General features: G+C 39.2%; 1 protein-coding gene across 1 annotated transcript in view; it reads right to left on the reverse strand.

Annotated features, from left to right (window-relative positions):
• Nucleotides 1–2834: 2834 nt before the first annotated feature.
• SMU1 (SMU1 DNA replication regulator and spliceosomal factor) overlaps nt 2835–18092 on the reverse strand; it is a 30264-nt gene continuing 15006 nt past the window's right edge. The window contains exons 5-12 of the mRNA XM_055427276.2: nt 15976–16104; nt 14407–14526; nt 13000–13116; nt 12245–12372; nt 11530–11656; nt 9136–9303; nt 4626–4778; nt 2835–3387 (exon numbers count right to left, since the gene is read on the reverse strand). Of these exons, the coding sequence (XP_055283251.1) occupies nt 3289–3387; nt 4626–4778; nt 9136–9303; nt 11530–11656; nt 12245–12372; nt 13000–13116; nt 14407–14526; nt 15976–16104 (1041 nt within the window). The 3' untranslated portion in view covers nt 2835–3288. The remainder of the gene's footprint in view (nt 3388–4625; nt 4779–9135; nt 9304–11529; nt 11657–12244; nt 12373–12999; nt 13117–14406; nt 14527–15975; nt 16105–18092) is intronic.

Below are 18092 nucleotides of genomic sequence, written 5' to 3' on the forward strand. Positions count from 1 at the left end.
GAAAATATACTTAATGGCCTGTAGTCTAGTCCTCTCCTCTCTGCCTGGTCTTCCCCGGCCTTACCATTTGTGCAGCAAGTGCCTTGAACCTGTGGCACCCTGCAGGGCCTGGAAAGGTTCCCCCTAAGATCACCAAAGCCCTTTACCTTGAGCTCTTAATGGTCCTTTTCACAGTCAACTCCAGAAAGCCTTTTCCTAATCCATTAGATCTGGATAATGCTTCCCCAATCATCAAAACAACTCCAGATTTCCTCATATCAACTACTAATCCTGTTAACGTGCTTCTTTTCCCCTATCTGGTGACAGAAATTGGTCTGTTTAACCATTCTGAGCATTAGATGCAAGAGCAGAAGAGACGTTTGCTAAAAATTCCTAGAAGAAATAAGTGTACCCATGCTGGCTCATGCTTTCCATGAGCCTTGGCACAAAGGCGGCCTCTCAACTGCCAGTTCATGAGGTCGTGGGCTCAATCAAATTTGTTTCTTGATTTTTGCAAGGAATTTTCACATCAGCTCTTTTCTCTCCACCTTAAACTTCTTTTACTTAAATGAAAGCTGCTCTTCACTGAGAGGAATGGCAGGCTACAGTCATGTAGACGCAAAGCCAAATGACATTCTGTGGAAAAGTTCAGGTTTTGTGGCAAAAAGAGCAATTTTGGGGAGTGAGAAATAGATTTAAGGGACTAGATCTGATAGAGTGCCTGATGAACTCTGGACGGAGGTTCGTGACATTGTACAGGAGACAGGGACCAAGACCATCCCCATGGAAAAGAAATGCAAAAAAAGCAAAATGGCTGTCGGAGGAGGCCTTACAAATAGCTGTGAAGAGAAGCGAAAAGCAAAGGAGAAAAGGAAAGATACAAGCATCTGAATGCAAAGTTCCAAAGAATAGCAAGGAGAAATAAAGCCTTCCTCAGGGATCAATGCAAAGAAATAGAGGAAAACAACAGAATAGGAAAAACATCTTTTCAAGAAAATTAGAGATACCAAGGGAACATTTCATGCCAAGATGGGCTTGATAGTAAAGTCATGCTCAAAATTCTCCAAACCAGGCTTCAGCAATATGTGAACCGTGAACTTCCAGATGTTCAAGCAGGTTTTAGAAAAGGCAGAGGCACCAGAGATCAAATTGCCAACATCCGCTGGATCATGGAGAAAGCAAGAGAGTTCCAGAAAAACATCTATTTCTGCTTCATTGACTATGCCAAAGCCTTTGACTGTGTGCATCACAATAAACTGTGGAACATTCTGAAAGAGATGGGAATACCAGACCACCTGACCTGCCTCTTGAGAAACCTGTATGCAGGTCAGGAAGCAACAGTTAGAACTGGACATGGAACAACAGACTGGTTCCAAATAGGAAAAGGAGTACATCAAGGTTGTATATTGTCACCCTGCTTATTTAACTTATATGCAGAGTACATCATGAGGAATGCTGGGCTGGAAGAAGCACAAGCTGGAATCAAGATTTCTGGGAGAAATATCAATAACCTCAATGGCAAGCCACTCCAGTACTATTGCAGCAGCAGATATGCAGATGGCAGAAAGTGAAGAGGAACTCAGAGGCCTCTTGATGAAAGTGAAAGAGGAGAGTGAAAAGGTTGGCTTGAAGCTCAACATTCAGAAAACAAAGATCATGGCATCCGGTCCCATCACTTCATGGGAAATAGATGGGGAAACACTGTCAGACTATTTTTTTGTGCTCCAAAATCACTAGATGCTGACTGCAGCCAGGAAATTAAAAGACGCTTACTCCTTGGAAGGAAAGTTATGACCAACCTAGATGGCATATTAAAAAGCAGAGACATTACTTTGCCAACCAAGGTCCATCTAGTCAAGGCTACGGTTTTTCGCGTGGTCATGTATGGATGTGAGAGTTGGACTGTGAAGAAAGCTGATCGCGGAAGAATTGATGCTTTTGAACTGTGGTGCTGAAGAAGACTCTTGAGAGTCCCTTGGACTGCAAGGAGATCCAACCAGTCCATTCTAAAGGAGATCAATCCTGGGTGTTCATTGGAAGGACTGATGCTAAAGCTGAAACTCCAATACTTTGGCCACCTCATGCGACGAGCTGACTCACTGGAAAAGACTCTAGACAGAGAATGAGATGGCTGGATGGCATCACCGACTCTGTGGACATGAGTTTGAGTGAACTCTGGGAGTTGGTGATGGACAGGGAGGCCTGGCGTGCTGTGATTCATGGGGTCGCAAAGAGTCGGACACAACTGAGCGACTGAACTGAACTGGGAAAGATGGATTTCATAGTGCTGTTAAAGAATTATTCAGCCAGCATTAAGCATTTTTACGTGCTAGGCATTGCTCATCTTTAATACAGATCAGGCTGTATTTCAAGTGACAAAGGTTTTTTAAGACTGCTGAATTTTCCTCACTCACCTGTACCTACTAATTGGGGAAATGGGACATAAAAGGCCTCCGTAAATAAGCTCACTTTCTTGAAATGGTACCCAGCACAGTATCTTCACATATCAACATAGGCATTCCACATACATCTGTTGAAACAGAAAAGACCCATATGCAATATACTGCTGAAAAGTTTTTGTTTTCTAGATATCTTTTCTAATTTTTTTCATAAACAGCAGCACATTTTCAATGCAAAAACCCTCCTCTGCATACAAAGGAGATATGCCAAAACTGAATTCTTATAGTGGATCCTGCAATCAGTTAGGAAAAAATGAATGCCCCAGGGAGGGCAGTGAAATGAGATCCTATGGGAAACTGACTTCAGGGATAATAACTTAGTGTTCTACCTCTTCATCTGATTCTAAGTAAATGCGTTAACTAGATAGGCATTTATTTACATTTAAAAACAAAGCCTCCAGAAAGGTGTAAAGTTTATTAACTTTTTTTTTTTTTAAAAAAGGTGTGATAGTAAACAGCTAGTGAATTTGGGATAGTTCCTTATTTACAAGTTTTACTGCAGGAAACCCGTTTCAATCAAAGCATTTCAAATAGTCAAAGGAGTACAGTTTTCCCCTAGGAATACCAGTATAATCAAAGGAGTACAGTTTTCCCCTAGGAATACCAGTATTTCGCTCTTCAGGTAAAAGATTATTGACAGCATTAAGTGACTGCCCGTTAGAGTTAATACCTTGAAAATATATAAAAAATGGTAACTGCTACTTAAACATGAATTTCCACAAAATTACTCTTGTGCCTAATTCAGACGATTTGCTTAGGAAAGCTGGCCTTAAAAAAAAAAAAAGCAACAGATGAGTATGTCTTCATTTTAAGTACATGCTCTCAAGCTAGTTTAAAAAGAGAAGCTGAATTAGGGTTTCCAGAGCTTTAGCAGTCCATCTTCACTGTAAGTAGCAATCAGGTTCTGATGAGGGTGATGTGCAATACCAATCACATCCTTCTCGTGAACCTGGAATAGGGAAGCACAGAATCAGGGTACAGAGGTTGCTAACAAATCACTGAAGAAGCTTCCAGAGCTGAGTGGCGGGTAAGAAGAGTGAAGCTTCTTCTCACCAAAGGAATCAAACCTAAGGGAGCCTCAAAGAGGGTTAAACACAAAAACCAAAAACTCAAACAAGGCCATCAGATGGCTGATCACATTTTCTGTACTGTTCTTTATAATATGTGAGTTATACTTTATGCCAAACCACCTCTGGTGCTACAGCTGGTCCCAGTCATCATCCATTTTGCAAATATTAGGCCAAGACTGGCTGAGACTGAACAATTCCTTCAACTCGGTGAACTCAGTATTTTCCTCAGCTAGAGGACACTTGCCACCTCATTCTGTTTTGTTCACATCTTTGCGCTCTACTGGAGGCAGCTTCACAAGGCTGGTGTACCAAAAGTTCACTCAAGAACAGTTTGAGATGAGATTATTCTCTTAACAGGTATGTTTATGATTTTTTTTTATAAATTCACCAGACCATTTCTTCTTCCCAACTGTAGACAACTGCATTTTCCCTGTCCACTCCTCCTTTGCATTTGGGCTGTTGGCAGCACTAATTCTAATAAAGGATGGACAAAATAATATAAACCACTTTCAGATGTTAAGTTTTTAAAACATCCAGTATATCCCCTTCAATTATCTTTTCTCCTAAGATTTTAGAGGCCACATTTCCCAAATGGCACAGCTAAAAGATGGAGGAGGAGGATGCAATTTATATCACATTGTGACATCATAGTCATTGTGTTAGGCCACTGAAATTTGAAGACTGTTAGAGCAGCTGCGTTAATTATTCCTTGTTACTAACTTAACGCTGCTTAAAAAATCAATTTGATAGGGTAATATACAAGTAACCAGCCTTTGAAAGCACATGCAGAGAACTAGCTGTATCTGTCACTCTCCAACTACCCTGAGGTTTAACTACTCTAGCTGGCTACACAGGCACATTCCTTTTCCTCCTCCTTTGCTTTATGTACACTCATACTATCCACTAGAAGCTGAGGGCTCACTGAAGGATGACCTTTCCAGATACAGGAGGTAATTCCATACAATTAACCTATGGGCCCTTTATTTTAACTTAATGACACACATATTTTTACATCAAGATTCACAAGGACAGCAGTCTGAAAAAGGTTTACTTCCGAGTTCAGAAACATGTAAGCATTAACAATTTCTGTAGATGGCCTTAAGTCAGTAATACTTACTGTCAAAGTTCTCTCCAGTTTGCCAGTGACTGTGCTGAAGCAGTAAAGCACAAAGTCCTCTCCTACACAGTAGATCCATTCGCCACGGGGAGAGAGGGCACAGCAAACAAAGTCACCACCTTCTCTCTTACCAGAGCTGAAGCTTCTGACAATCTAAGAGTACAACACAGCCCAAGGTAAAAATAAAACATCTGGATTAGCAGTAGTTCCACTGCAGCAGGGGAAACTGATATCTGTTATTTATAATCAGATTACCAATTCCATTCACCATGTGCTAAATCCTCTTGACTGGGAAATATACAAAAGATAAGCTATTGTAAGTCAGTGGCAGACAGAAATTTACAATTTCTAGGTCCCAGGTCACCAATCCTACTCTTTAATCTATTGAGCCATTTTGTCCTGATGCAAATTCGTTACCATACACAGCTTCCTAAATCAACTTGCTACTGGTTCTCAATGCTCTGTGACGCATGCCCCCTAGTTTCCTCTAACAGAATGAGATGCCCTCCCCATTCATAATGGAACTCTATCTCTTTAACACCTTGCTTGATCTATCTTACATACCACTTAAATCATCATAAATCAAGTGGAGAGAAAATCTCAAAAAGGTTTAAAGGTTACATACTGTGTGACTCTTATTTACTATACTCAAAATGAAAAATTAGAATAGTGTCAAACAGATCAGTGGCTGCCAGGGGCTAGGGTTGTGAGGAGAAGGATTTAATTATAATAAAAGTACAGCACAAGGGAGTTTCTTTGCAGGTGATGAAACAGTTCTATACCTTAACTGTGGTGGTTACATAAAACAAGATGAAATTTCACAGAGCTGTTCATGTCCCACCTCAAGATGAATGAGTGTAAAGACAATCTAAATAAGGCTCATATTTGAGTTAATAGTCTTATACCTGGTTTTGATGTCAATTTCCTGGTTTTGATAATTATACAACGGCTATGTAAGATATTATCATTGAGGGATGCAGGGGAAGGGTGTATAGGAACTCTCTGCCCTGTTTTTGTAACTTATGGATCCAAAAAAAATTTTTTTAACTTTTTAATTAAAAAGTCAAGCAGAGGGCACCCTCCATCCCTCTTCTGATATCTATGTCAGAAGCTTTCTCTCTCCTTTTTATACTTTAATAAAACTCTGCTACACAAAAGCTCTTGAGTAATCAAGCCTGGTCCTTGGTCCGGAAGCTAAATCTTTTTTGGGGATCACAAATTCGAATCATTCACTGTAAGCTATCATCTTGGGGGCTCGTCTGGGATCTTCAAAACAAGGTAAGGACATTCAGAGCTCTAGCTTGCCTGTTCTTTTAGTATACTTTTACTTTACTAACTCTATGTTGTGCCTGTGTGTGTGACTGATTGAGAGCCTGAGACGTACAGAAATAAGTATGAAGCAAGCATACGAAGCAGAGCCCTGCTCTGCAGTTTCAAGGTACCTCATAATGCCTGAAGGCTGCCCCAAAATGGGGAGCTTTGTCAGGGGTTTATACCAACTTGCCAATGCCAAAAGGCACCCAATGTCCCTGCAAGAGGAGAAGCCAGAAATGGGCAAAGCATGTGGACCAAGCGTCCCTTTCTCAGTCATCTTTTCCTGGTCTCTTTGACCATTCCATAACTGCCTGGGGAATTAGAACCACTAACCTAATCTGTTCGGAGAAGGCAATGGCAAACCACTCCAGTACTCTTGCCTAGAAAATCCCATGGATGGAGGAGCCTGGTAGGCTGCAGTCCGTGGGGTCGCTAAGGGTCTGACACGACTGAGCGACTTGACTTTCACTTTCACACATTGGAGAAGGAAATGGCAACCCACTCCAGTGTTCTTGCCTGGAGAATCCCAGGGACGGGGGAGCCTGGTGGGCTGCCGTCTATGGGGTCACACAGAGTCGGACACGACTGAAGTGACTTAGCAGCAGCAGCAGCAGCAGCAGCAACCTAATCTGTTGGATCACAGACTTCAAGGGACTTGTGATCCATGTTGTTACTGTGTACTTTTACTTAGACCCCAAGCTTGGAATAGTCATGAGAACCCAGACTTGCTAGGAGCACATTCGGGAATGAGGTAGAACTCTAGCTTCAGCAGCATCTCTCTTGGCTGCTTCCATATGGGGCCAGAGTCTTAAAAGCAAGTCCTTGTCATAGCTGTGCCTCCAAACTCTATATGGACGGAAGCGCTGCTGGTGAGCATGAGGTTTCTAAGAACCTAAGTCAGGAATCCCAAATTGAAAGTACAGTGGGCTACTTCCTTTGAAAAGAAAGGCAAATGACATTATTAAGAGGCATCTGCATAAGCTAACTCAGGAAACACAAGACAATTGGTTTAAAGTTTTACCCATAGCTTTAACGAGGGCTTGAACTGCCCCTAGGAAGGGACTGTCTCTATGGCAGACCATTTTTCTGCACCAATATTGTCATAGATCCTGAAGCCTTAGAATTTACTATGTGACTCAGCTTTCAATCTTTCAACAGATATTACGAGAACTCTGGCAGGTGACCCCTGATCCAGTCTCCAAAACTGGTCTAATTGCTAGGCTTGCAAAATGCTCCCTTCATCACTGGAAAGCTTCACATGATGGGTTTCTCCGATTCAAGAAAAGGACTTTCTTCAGCTCTTCACCAACAACAATCATATGTGATGCCTCTTCTTAATCGGTAGACATCTAACAATCCTAAAATGGACTGGTATAACTCACTGTACCTTAACTATGGACATAATGTGACTTTTAATTCTGATTTCGTTTTAACTTGGTTTAATGACTATTTTGCCTTACATCTGTAACTGTACAATAGGGTTTGTTTCTAACCGTCTAAAAGCTTTTAGGTTACAAATAATTGTTCATGTCGATACAACTTCTACAGCCTCCTCCAACTTGGGGTCCCTGGATTAGAAACCCTCAATATGCAGGTTAGGAGAATATGTTGCCTCAACAATTTAGGGACAATGCCCCCATCCCAGCAGGAAGTAGTTATGGAATGAAAATGCCACCTTTTTCCCTTGGCAACATAATTCTCCTGAAAGAAAAAGGGGTAAATGACAAAACTAATTCTTAGGTAGACTGATAAGGAGTCCGGGGCCCTCAAGGAGGGAAGGGGTCCAGGGGAGAAAAGGACAAACTTTTTTTTCCCCTACGTTCCTTCATCTTAGTCACACAAAATGTTGTTTCTTTAAGCCCAGAGCTAATGGCTCAAGGTTTATGTTTTTCCTTAAGGTTTGTACTAATGATTATATAAGAACAATGTATCTCCTTCTTAACAAGAACCTTCTGACTAATCTTGTTATCTTAAGATGTATGTTGTGGGGAGTGGGTCTGGTAAAAGTATATAAGGTCTTGATAAGACTACACTCTCCATCCCTCTTCTGATGTCTATGTCAGAAGCTTTCTCTGTCCTCTTTAAAAAACTTTAATAAAACTCTGCTACACGAAAAAAAAAAAAAGTCAAGCAGAAAACTAGGAAGTGGGCAGCTGTGGCTATTATGCAGTGTCCCAGCAGTACTGAGGACCAGCCGTCTTAACCATGGGTTCGTCACCACCAATTTATCTTTTATAGGGACTCAAAGAATGGAAAGACAGTTCCATACACCAGCCCCTGGGTCTTTTCCACGCTCAGCAAGATCCCCAAAGATCCAGGTCAACATTTCAGTAGCATCACTACACATCCAAGGGCTTGAGACCTCAACTTTGATACTCCTCATGTCCCTGGTGCTACAAAAGTGAGGTTCTTTCGGAACCAGCAGGTGTCCTGATTACGAACACAGATCATGAAGACACTGTTGCTCTTCTACTGGAGTCCCACCTTAGATCATATGGTAGCTAACATATCCCAAACTCTTAATCCACACACTATGTCTCCTTCCCTCACAGAGGGATTGTTATACTTTAAAATCTTCAGTGAGGTTCTGAAGAAGGTTTAAAGACAGACCAGGGGACTTCCCTGGTGATCCAGTGGTTAAGAATCCCTTGCCACCTGCAGGGGACACAGGTTCAATCTCTGGTCTGGGAGGATCCCACATGCCAAGGGGAAACTAAGCCTGTGTGCCACAACTACTGAGACCTTGCTCCATAGCCTGTGAGCGGCAACCACTAAAGTTCAGCTGCTCGAGCCTGTGCTCCACAACAAGAAGCCACCACAATGAGAATCCTATGCACTTCAATTGGAGAGTAGCCCCTGCTTGCCACTACTAGAAAAAGCCTACATGCAGCAACAAAGACCCAGAGCAGCCAAAAAAACAAACTAAAAAAAAAAAAGAATTTAATCTATCCAAAGAATACAAAAGAAAGACCACAGTATATAAACATCCCAGGCAAAGGAGCTAACTTCTGAGGTGCCAGAAAGATGCTTTGTAGACAGAAGAATTTAAAATTTAAATAAGTCTCTAAAAAACAGTGTATCTGGTTTTCTGAGTGGCAAACTGATACCTGATACTTCACTGAAAGTATAGGACCAAGTCTTTCTGACTAGGGAATTTCCCACAGGGCCCAAGGAAAGGCACATTCTGAGCACTCACCTGTCCCTGCATGTTCATTATGACCACTGTGTTGGATCTGTTGCAAACCACGAAGTGCTCTGGGTTTTTAGGAAGCAGGATCACACTGTTGACAGTGATGTCTGTCCCAGCAGTGCTGCCCAAGGATTTAAAGGTATTTGAACATTCTGTGGTCTTCATGTTCCAGATCTACAACACCAAAACATAAGGCATAAACATTTAGGGGTGGAGGTGCAGCAATTTCTAAAGCCCGGGGCTTAAAAATTAAGTTACTTTAAAAAGAAAAAAAAAGGACTAAAAAAGCTTCTTACAGTCCAAATACCTAGCATTGCCATATACAAAAGAACTCCCCTATTTGCTGATTAACTGATAAAAACAACAAAAAATCAGAAAGCTAAATAATAAAACTTTTAAAATTTATGCTCTTTTCCTACAAAATTTCCCTTGGCTAACAAGCTTCCTAACTTTGAAATCAGCTATGTGTCAACACTCCTACTGTCGTAAACAACCAGAAAGCTACCCGGTCTCTGGACATCAAAATGAAATGAGGGTTTTTTAGATTTATATGCTCAGGATGCTGAGATTCAAATTTGGTGGGTCTAGGGTGGGATGTCGGAGAAGGCAATGGTACCCCACTCCAAAACTCTTGCCTGGAAAATCCCATGGACGGAGGAGCCTGGTAGGCTGCAGTCCATGGGGTCGCTAAGAGTTGGACACGACTGAGTGACTTTCCTTTCACTTTCATGCATTGCATCGGAGAAGGAAATGACAACCCACTCCAGTGTTCTTGCCTGGAGAATCCCAGGGACGGGGGAGCCTGGTGGGTTGTCGTCTATGGGTCGCACAGAGTCGGACACGACTGAAGCGACTTAGCAGCAGCAGCAGGGTGGGATGTATGTAGATTTGTGTATTTTTTAAAAAGCTCCACAAATGGTTCAGTTTGTACTGAGAACCACTCCACAGAAGTTACAATGTCAACAGCCACAAGTGAGGATCCATGAAGCGGAGGCTACTCTTGGCCACTTGTATGACCTCTCCCAGTCCAATACCTCTTCTAATAGTTCTCTACCCTAATGCTTTTTACCTTGTCCTTCTGAACTATTATGAAGTGACGCAGATAAATCAGACATCATAGTTACTGAAATCTGAGACAAGCTTAGAGAAGGGATGAACCAACAGTTGCCTGTGTCTGGACACTACTCACATCATGAGTAGTGATGATATAAAAACTTCAAAGGCAAGACTATGCTGCGTTTCTTCTATGCCTTCAATGGAGCCTAGCACAAAATAGATGTTGAATAAATACCTAGAAAAAGGAGGAAATAGTTGCCCCACTAGTTGTCTCAATATTTATTTCCTTAATAAATACTGTATCATGTCCCCCAGTTGCCTCTCTAAAGCCCAGCGGCCTAGGAGAGAAATGAACATTTCAGTGATCAAGGGACTTCTAGAGTTTTCTGTCCAAAAAGTCAGTGAGATATTTTACCCCACCTATTGCAAAAACTAAAGGAAAAGACTACAAAACAAAGAGACCTGTACAAGCCACCTCACAGTGGCATTCCTATAGGCTCTAAGGCCCATATTCACAGCACAGAGAAGGCAAACCCCATGACTAAAGCACCAAGAACTCTGTGTATTTCTGTTCTATCCCAAGGAACGGTACATCTCCTACCTTCAGATTTCTGGTTCAATTCCCAAGCCATCACAGAAAGGGGTCTGACTGTTAGGGATCTGTGTTAGGACGTTTAGGTCTTCTTCCAAAGAACATTCACTTACAAAAGGCATTTTAAAAGCAGATGTACAATGTAAATGGAGTGTCTCAAAGATCTCTAGTAATTTTCAATTTGGATTGCCCATCTTTTCTAGGAAATGATGCCCTCTCTTGAAATAACCAAATCTCTTAAGGCACTGAAGATCTCTTACTTTCAGCTGAGAACTGAAGGTAGCAAGTAACTAAGGGGACTTAGTTCTACTCTACACCCATCTTGTTCCTCTTTAATGCTATCAGAAAGGTCCTAATGTGGGGGGCTGGGTGTGGGGTGAAGCTGTGCAATAAAAGAGACCTGTTTATTCTGCCACTGAACCCTTCGTGAATTTGACTGTTGCAGGAAGACCATTTGACTTTGTGGCAAAGTCAAATGTAACCACTGTAAACAGGAGTTGACTTAAGTTTAGAACTCTATACCTTTTCCTACATATCACAAAGCCTGTAGGTTTGAGATCTGAGGTCCTAGGCCAACAGGAATTACCCACAGATTATGATTATTGTCACAGATCTCAATTATGGCTAAAATACAGAGTAAAGAGGTTCAGCCACCATAATTATCACCATTATCACCACTGAAAACTCCTTAAAGGGCAAAATAGAAAAATTGGAATAGACATCCCAAAATAAATCAGTAGCAAATACTTAACCTTTACAGTGCCATCAGAGGATGCACTGATAATATAATGTCCATCCTGTGTAAAGGTTGCTTCATTAACAAAGGAGGAATGGCCACGGAATTCCTTCAGGGTTTTTCCAGATTTTAAGCCATGAATTCTATCACAAATAAAAGCAAGTGAAAAGAGCAATTAATATCCTGTATACTGTGGTTGGAACCAAGTGCTGAAAGCATTTCAGATGAATTACAGAAGCTCATGTTAAAATATTAAGAACAGGGACTATGCAATTATGTATGCAGTAGTATTTTCATTATGTCTAACAAACAAAACCAAAACAAAAGCTTTGCAGAGACTGGAAGAAAATATGCCATTGATACCACAAGCTTCTGTTCAGCGACAGACTTCTAGGTCTCTGCTGGGTCCCAGGAATCTGTATTTGTCACATGCTCTCTAAGGTGACTCTGATGCAGGTGCGTTCATAGACCACACTTTGAGAAACATGAAGCACTGCTAAAATCCCCTTCTGATCTCTCTTCTGGGTAAAGACCCAAATGGACAACACAATAGCACTGTGTCAGATGTACTTTGGGGAAATAAGGTCTCACATTTATGTATTACTCATTTATTCCCTCACTCTCCATATAAAGGAATCCTGGTGAAAACATAGAAATTACTAACTAGTACCTCCCTCTGAAGTTTCACCATATCAAACAAAAGTGAGGGCAGTTTGGAGATTCTTACTTACCTAATTGTCTGGTCAAAAGAGGCACTAAGGATCTGACTGCTATCCTTAGAGAAGCTTAGACAGGTGACACCTTTGCTGTGTGCCCTTTCAAATCTCCTTAAACACTGTCCACTCTGAATCTTCCATACCTTTATTTTTTTAAAAAAAATGAATAGTAAGAACTTGTAAATACAGTGTCCCATGTCCCACTCCCACCCTGCAGAGCCAGGCAAAATACAGGGCTCACTAAGGTACTAAAAACAGCATTAAAAATGCATGCCAATAGCTGAATATGATATGTCAGGTTCTCAAAGTACAATGACAACTTGAATCCTCTGAAATTTAAACCTCTTTCCTTTTAAATTATTAAAATAAAAATTTAGACTCTTAAGTTTACTTAGCAGAGACCACTTCTCTATTTTATCTAGCCCAGGGTATTTGACCAGCAATTAAATACAAGCCATAGCTGATCACTGCTAAGCATTTGCAGACCACCACCCCAAAGCAAAACACACCAAATAAGGTAAGCTATGGTGGCACAGCAGAAAGAGCACGAGCAGATTTGCAGTCTCAAATCTATCACCAACTCCAACTGTGTGACTTTAAATTACTAGACCTCCGTAAGCAGAGTTATTATTAGGATTAAATAAGAAAAACTAAAGTGACTGGCATAAAGTTGATGCTAAATAAAGAGTAGTTAAACCCTGTGTAGGGACTAGCTCGTCACAGAATTCTCAAAATGTCTACATATAAGAGTTCATGCCTCTAATTCATACCTTGATTTTTCCATCTTGGGCACCAGTTGCTAACATTTCTGTATCTCTGCTGAAGCACATACAGAGAACAGCATCATCCATCATCATAAAGTTATCCTGTGCCTGGTACTTAAGATCCTAAAGGAAACAATGATAAGCAATTATCAAAATAACACAAAAACACCAGTTACCCCAGGTCTCCACAAACTTACTGGAAGCAGGATGGTAGACTGTGCTGATTAAATCTCCAAAGCAAATAGTGTCATGCACATTATCCTGATGAACAACTGATAACACTGGGAGTACCTTTTTTACACAATTCAAATAAATATTATAAAAAATACAAATATAACAACCTACATCTTTTGCTTACTAATCCTTATCCTTTCTCAGCAAAATTTCCCTACAGTTTCATATTGTACATCTTTAATAAATCTGAATTTATTTAACTGTATGACATGAGAAACGTTTTTCCATAGTCGGCTACCTTTCCTAAAATCATGTATTGATTATTGTGTTATTTTTCTTTTATCATTCATTACTGTTCATAATGAAATATCTTTATTTTTTCTAATAATAAAGTGAGACTGTTTCATGGTTTAAAAAAAAAGGCAAACTGTAAAGAAATATGCAATGTAGAAAGTGAAAAACACTCATAAATCCACTACACATGGAGTGGAATTTAGTACTCTATCATAAAGATTACATTTTAAACAGTGGTTAGTCACTAAATAGCTATTTGGGGAAGTTAAGCTGGATCTATGCCAATTTTATCACCCTAATCAAATGCCAGATGGATCAAAAATTAAACACAAAAAGAAACATAGAAGTATCAGAATAAATCGTGGGAGAAAAGATGGATAAAATATGATGATATAAAAAGCTGTTACCTGTACAAAGCAAAACCATATATTAAGTCAAAGGACAAGTCAAAGCTGAAAAATATTTGCAATGCATATTACCAAGGTTGATTTCCTCAAACTATAAAGAGCTCCTACAAATCAGTAAGAAGTAGTCCAAAAGAGAAACTGGGCAAAGGATATGAACAGACTTCACAGACTAGGAAATACTGGTGGCTTTTCACATACAAAGATATTCCACTTCATTCATGATGAGAGAAATGCAATTAGTACTACTAAAAGGTTAGACTATAAACAATAAGCAACTGCTTACATATACACATAGAATATTCCATAAAGATTACACAAGAAACTGGTAACTCTGGGTGCACCAAAGAAGGGAACTGACTGGCTGAGGGACAAAAGTGGGGAACAAGAGCCTTTACTGTTCCGTTTTATAAAATGTTTTATCAGGTGTACATCTTACCCATTCAAAAAGTAAATTTAAATTGCAACTATAACAGATAACTTAAAAACAATAATAGATAATTCTCCTGCTAGAAAAATTAATATATTTAAAATACTTTACCTTTCTGATTTTTCCAGTCGTAAAGTTCCATACTTCAATGAATCCGTCAACGGATCCAGTAACCAGATATTGACCATCTGGAGAAAATCGAGCACACTCCACATGTGATTTCTGACCAAACTGTTTCAAATGAAACAATGAAACAGATGCATTTTTATCTAGTGGCCTTAAAACAATTCCCAATTCAATCTTTTGAGAGCCCTAGCACAGTCATAGCCAGCCTATATTATGGAGTTTGCAAGGGTGTTTCTGTAACCAGACACAAAGAAATGCTTGATATATTCTCTCCAACCAGTTTAACATTGAGGTTCACCATTGAAACTAATTTGATTTTTTTTTTTAATGACGTATTTCCAAAGAAAAACACAAAAAAATATTTTATCAAGGGACTTCAAACAAATAATCCTGTTAACTCAAACAGTAAGTTTTTACCAAATCAGCCACTGTTAACATGATTTTCACACTAACTTAATATGGCATATGTTCCTATTTTTTTTTATAATCTGGGGGAAAAAATTCATTTTTTCAAAATGGCTGTTTTCCTACACTATTTTTTAAACAAATTTTTTTTTCTTTTCATGACCTTCATCTAAACAAGTGATAATGCGTGACTGACTAACTCTAAGAGAACTAATTAGAGCCGACAGAAATGCTTGTTAAATGTATCCAGAGCATTTATCAGCACTGATGCTTCCATTAACAGATGGAAACTACAGTACATTAGACAGATGAGAACAGAGAAAAGCTCTATTATGAGTCTCATTTTAAATGCCCCAAAAGGAAGTGTTTAAAACAGAAAATCTTAGTCCAGCAGCATAATTTAATGGATTTCTATTTGTCACAAGGCTTTTGCCAAGGTAAATAAAAGTGCTGCTCAAAAATATCTTTACATGCAAGTCAGAACATATAATCCAGAAAAGACAAATTCAAAATACTAAGCCAAAGATGTTATGAAATATTTTAAATCTATAAACTCAGAGCACAAATCCAAAAAGAAATTGTAATTAAAAGGAGATGGTGAAGTAGAAAATACAGTTATAATTCTGGGAACTGCAACAATTACTTCATTATGCTCTTTACTAGAAAAGTCTCAGAAAGAAAAAAAAAGGCAAAAAAATACCAAGAACCAGCCATTAAGATGATAAAATTATTTTCCTCAAACACCAATGAAGCCCACTTTCCAATCCACGCGTGGTTCTTTGCCAAACATATAGCAGGCAAAAACACAAATGTTGAACAGGAAAATTACATAACAGAGTTCATGGTTCTTAGCCCCAGGGTTAACTTAAGAGTTAAAGCATTTTTCCAAATGCAGGATTCCTGGGAGAAAGTCCAAGGGCAGATGATGGGTCAATGTCCAGTGAATATCCACTTGGTAATGCAGCTGAGGTGTGCCATTGCCAGGCCACAGGGGGACCTCAGTGGTCACCAGCAGCAACCATGAATGTTGTCAGAGCTGAAGAATGACTTCTACTCCCCAACCCAAGCTACTGGCACAGGGCCAGGCTGAGCAAGCATACACTGAGTCCCCAACAAGTGATTACCAACTGGGCGGTCCAAATATCCTACCTTAATATGCCTGCTCAGCTGTGTAGGAAACTTTTCTTCTTCTACATCTTTGACAGCTGCTTTGCCTCTGAACAAATCTATGGTCATGCCAGGAGGAAGCAATCCTTGGTGCTGCTGCCACTTCAATGCCTATGAGAAAAGAAATCCACTTGGGTGCTTTTAAAACCTAGTCCTGATTGCTCCAAGCCTGAAAGGGTGAGGGTCACAGGAAGGAAGTGTGAGTCATCCAGACCCACCATCTGTGGTCATCCAAACACAACACAGCCTGGGCTATTTTGTGTGTTTTAGGACCAGAGGTTGATCTCAAGGTGGAAGGGGATTCTCAGACCCAATGGGTCCAAGTTTCTACAGCCATTTTCTTAGTAAATGTGACTTCTATTATAAATAAAATTTGAAAAACAAAAATTTCCCATAGTTCCCAACACCCAAACACAGCTACAATTACCATTTCAAATGTTACCTTTTAGTATTTTCCCCCAACATGTTTAATTTATATAGCTGTAATTATACCTTATGTAAAATTTTATACCTTGTTCTCACCTATCATTATATAATGCTATGACATAACCAACATAACTAACGTTTTCTATTCTAACATTATATTCTCTACTAGTGGATATTTCATAGCTTATTTAATATATTAATGGACATTTATGTTGCTTCTAATTTTTGCACTCATCTGAAGAATGCTGCAATGAATAGTCTTGGATCTAAGGCTTTTTCTATTATCAGGATATTCCCCTCCAGAATAGATTCCTAGAACAGAAATTACTGAATTAAAAAAAGAACACAAACGGCTAAGGCTCTTCAGACACACTACCAAAATGTTTTCCCAAAAAGACACAACTACAACAGCAATCACAACTGCATTATAGGGAATGGAAAAACCACGGACTTTGGAGACAGACGGCCCTAGTTTGTCAACTAAGCTATTCTGAATCCCTAATTTGCCAACTAAAAGTCCAGAGAAAAGCCTAATTCCTAGAGCTGATGAAGGGATGAAACAATATATGTTACATAACACAGGGACATGATCAGTGTTTATTCTCTTTTCTCTTTGTTATATCCACAAAACTCAATAACTTTGGATGTCATTTAAAAACTCTGAGTGGAAAGTTATGCCCTAGTTTAGTAAATCCTCTGATTAGTCTGACCTTTTCTATTAATACATGTTTGTTAACGACACATCTGTTAACTATTTACTCATGTTCTTTGTTCACTTATCTACTGTTGGCTCCCATTTTTCTTATCAATTTGTAAGCTTTCTAATGTGATCAAGATATTGTATCTGTTCATGTTTCCCAAAAAGAATTTTTTCCCCAATCTACCTATTTATTATAGCTTTTAACCGTTTCATCTAAGTTAAACTCTCAAGTAATGAAATTTGTTGACCTTAAGTCCTGTAATAGGAGGTCTGATATATTATTACCTAAGTTGATCTATATTCTTAAAATATATATCTGAAATTATGATTATAAAATATGAGAGAAACTCTGATCTGACATTTCCCCCCTATTCTAAAGGTGCCCCAACACCATACGCTAAATAATTCTTCCTGTCCATAGGTTCTGTAACCATTACCATCTACTGAATTCTGATAAATAACAGGGTCAATTTCTTGCACTGCTGTTGCACTGGATGCTAACTACCAAAATGATTTAAACTACGAACATCTGTTAAATGCTTCACTATTTCTAGGGCTAATATGTTCAACATTCTTCCCAAAATTTCTTCAATGAATATACTTCTCTAAGTTTATATTTCCAGATGAATACTAGAATTCTTTTGTGATACAGTTCTAAACCTATTGTGAACTGGTATCAACTGTCAGTCTTATCCAGGAAAATCAATGTTTTATCATCTTCTCAAATTTATTTCTCCTGGAAGCTTTGAAAGGATTCTGCCTTTTTAAAAAATGGAAATCATTTTTTTCCCACAAAAGTTAGGGCTAGAATTTTTATATTGTATAAACAAGAACTCTGTTTTCACTGAATATTTGAACTGGCTAGTGCTGGTATACAGAAATGCAATCAACTTCTGTATATTTTATATCTCACAAATTTACTAAATTTTCAAATTAATTCTATGATCACTATAGTTGAAATATTTAATATTTC

This window comes from Moschus berezovskii, chromosome 7 (assembly GCF_049115385.1).
Source record: "Moschus berezovskii isolate FMDL1 chromosome 7, NW_MosBer_1.0, whole genome shotgun sequence".
NCBI classification, from domain to species: Eukaryota; Metazoa; Chordata; class Mammalia; order Artiodactyla; family Moschidae; genus Moschus; species Moschus berezovskii.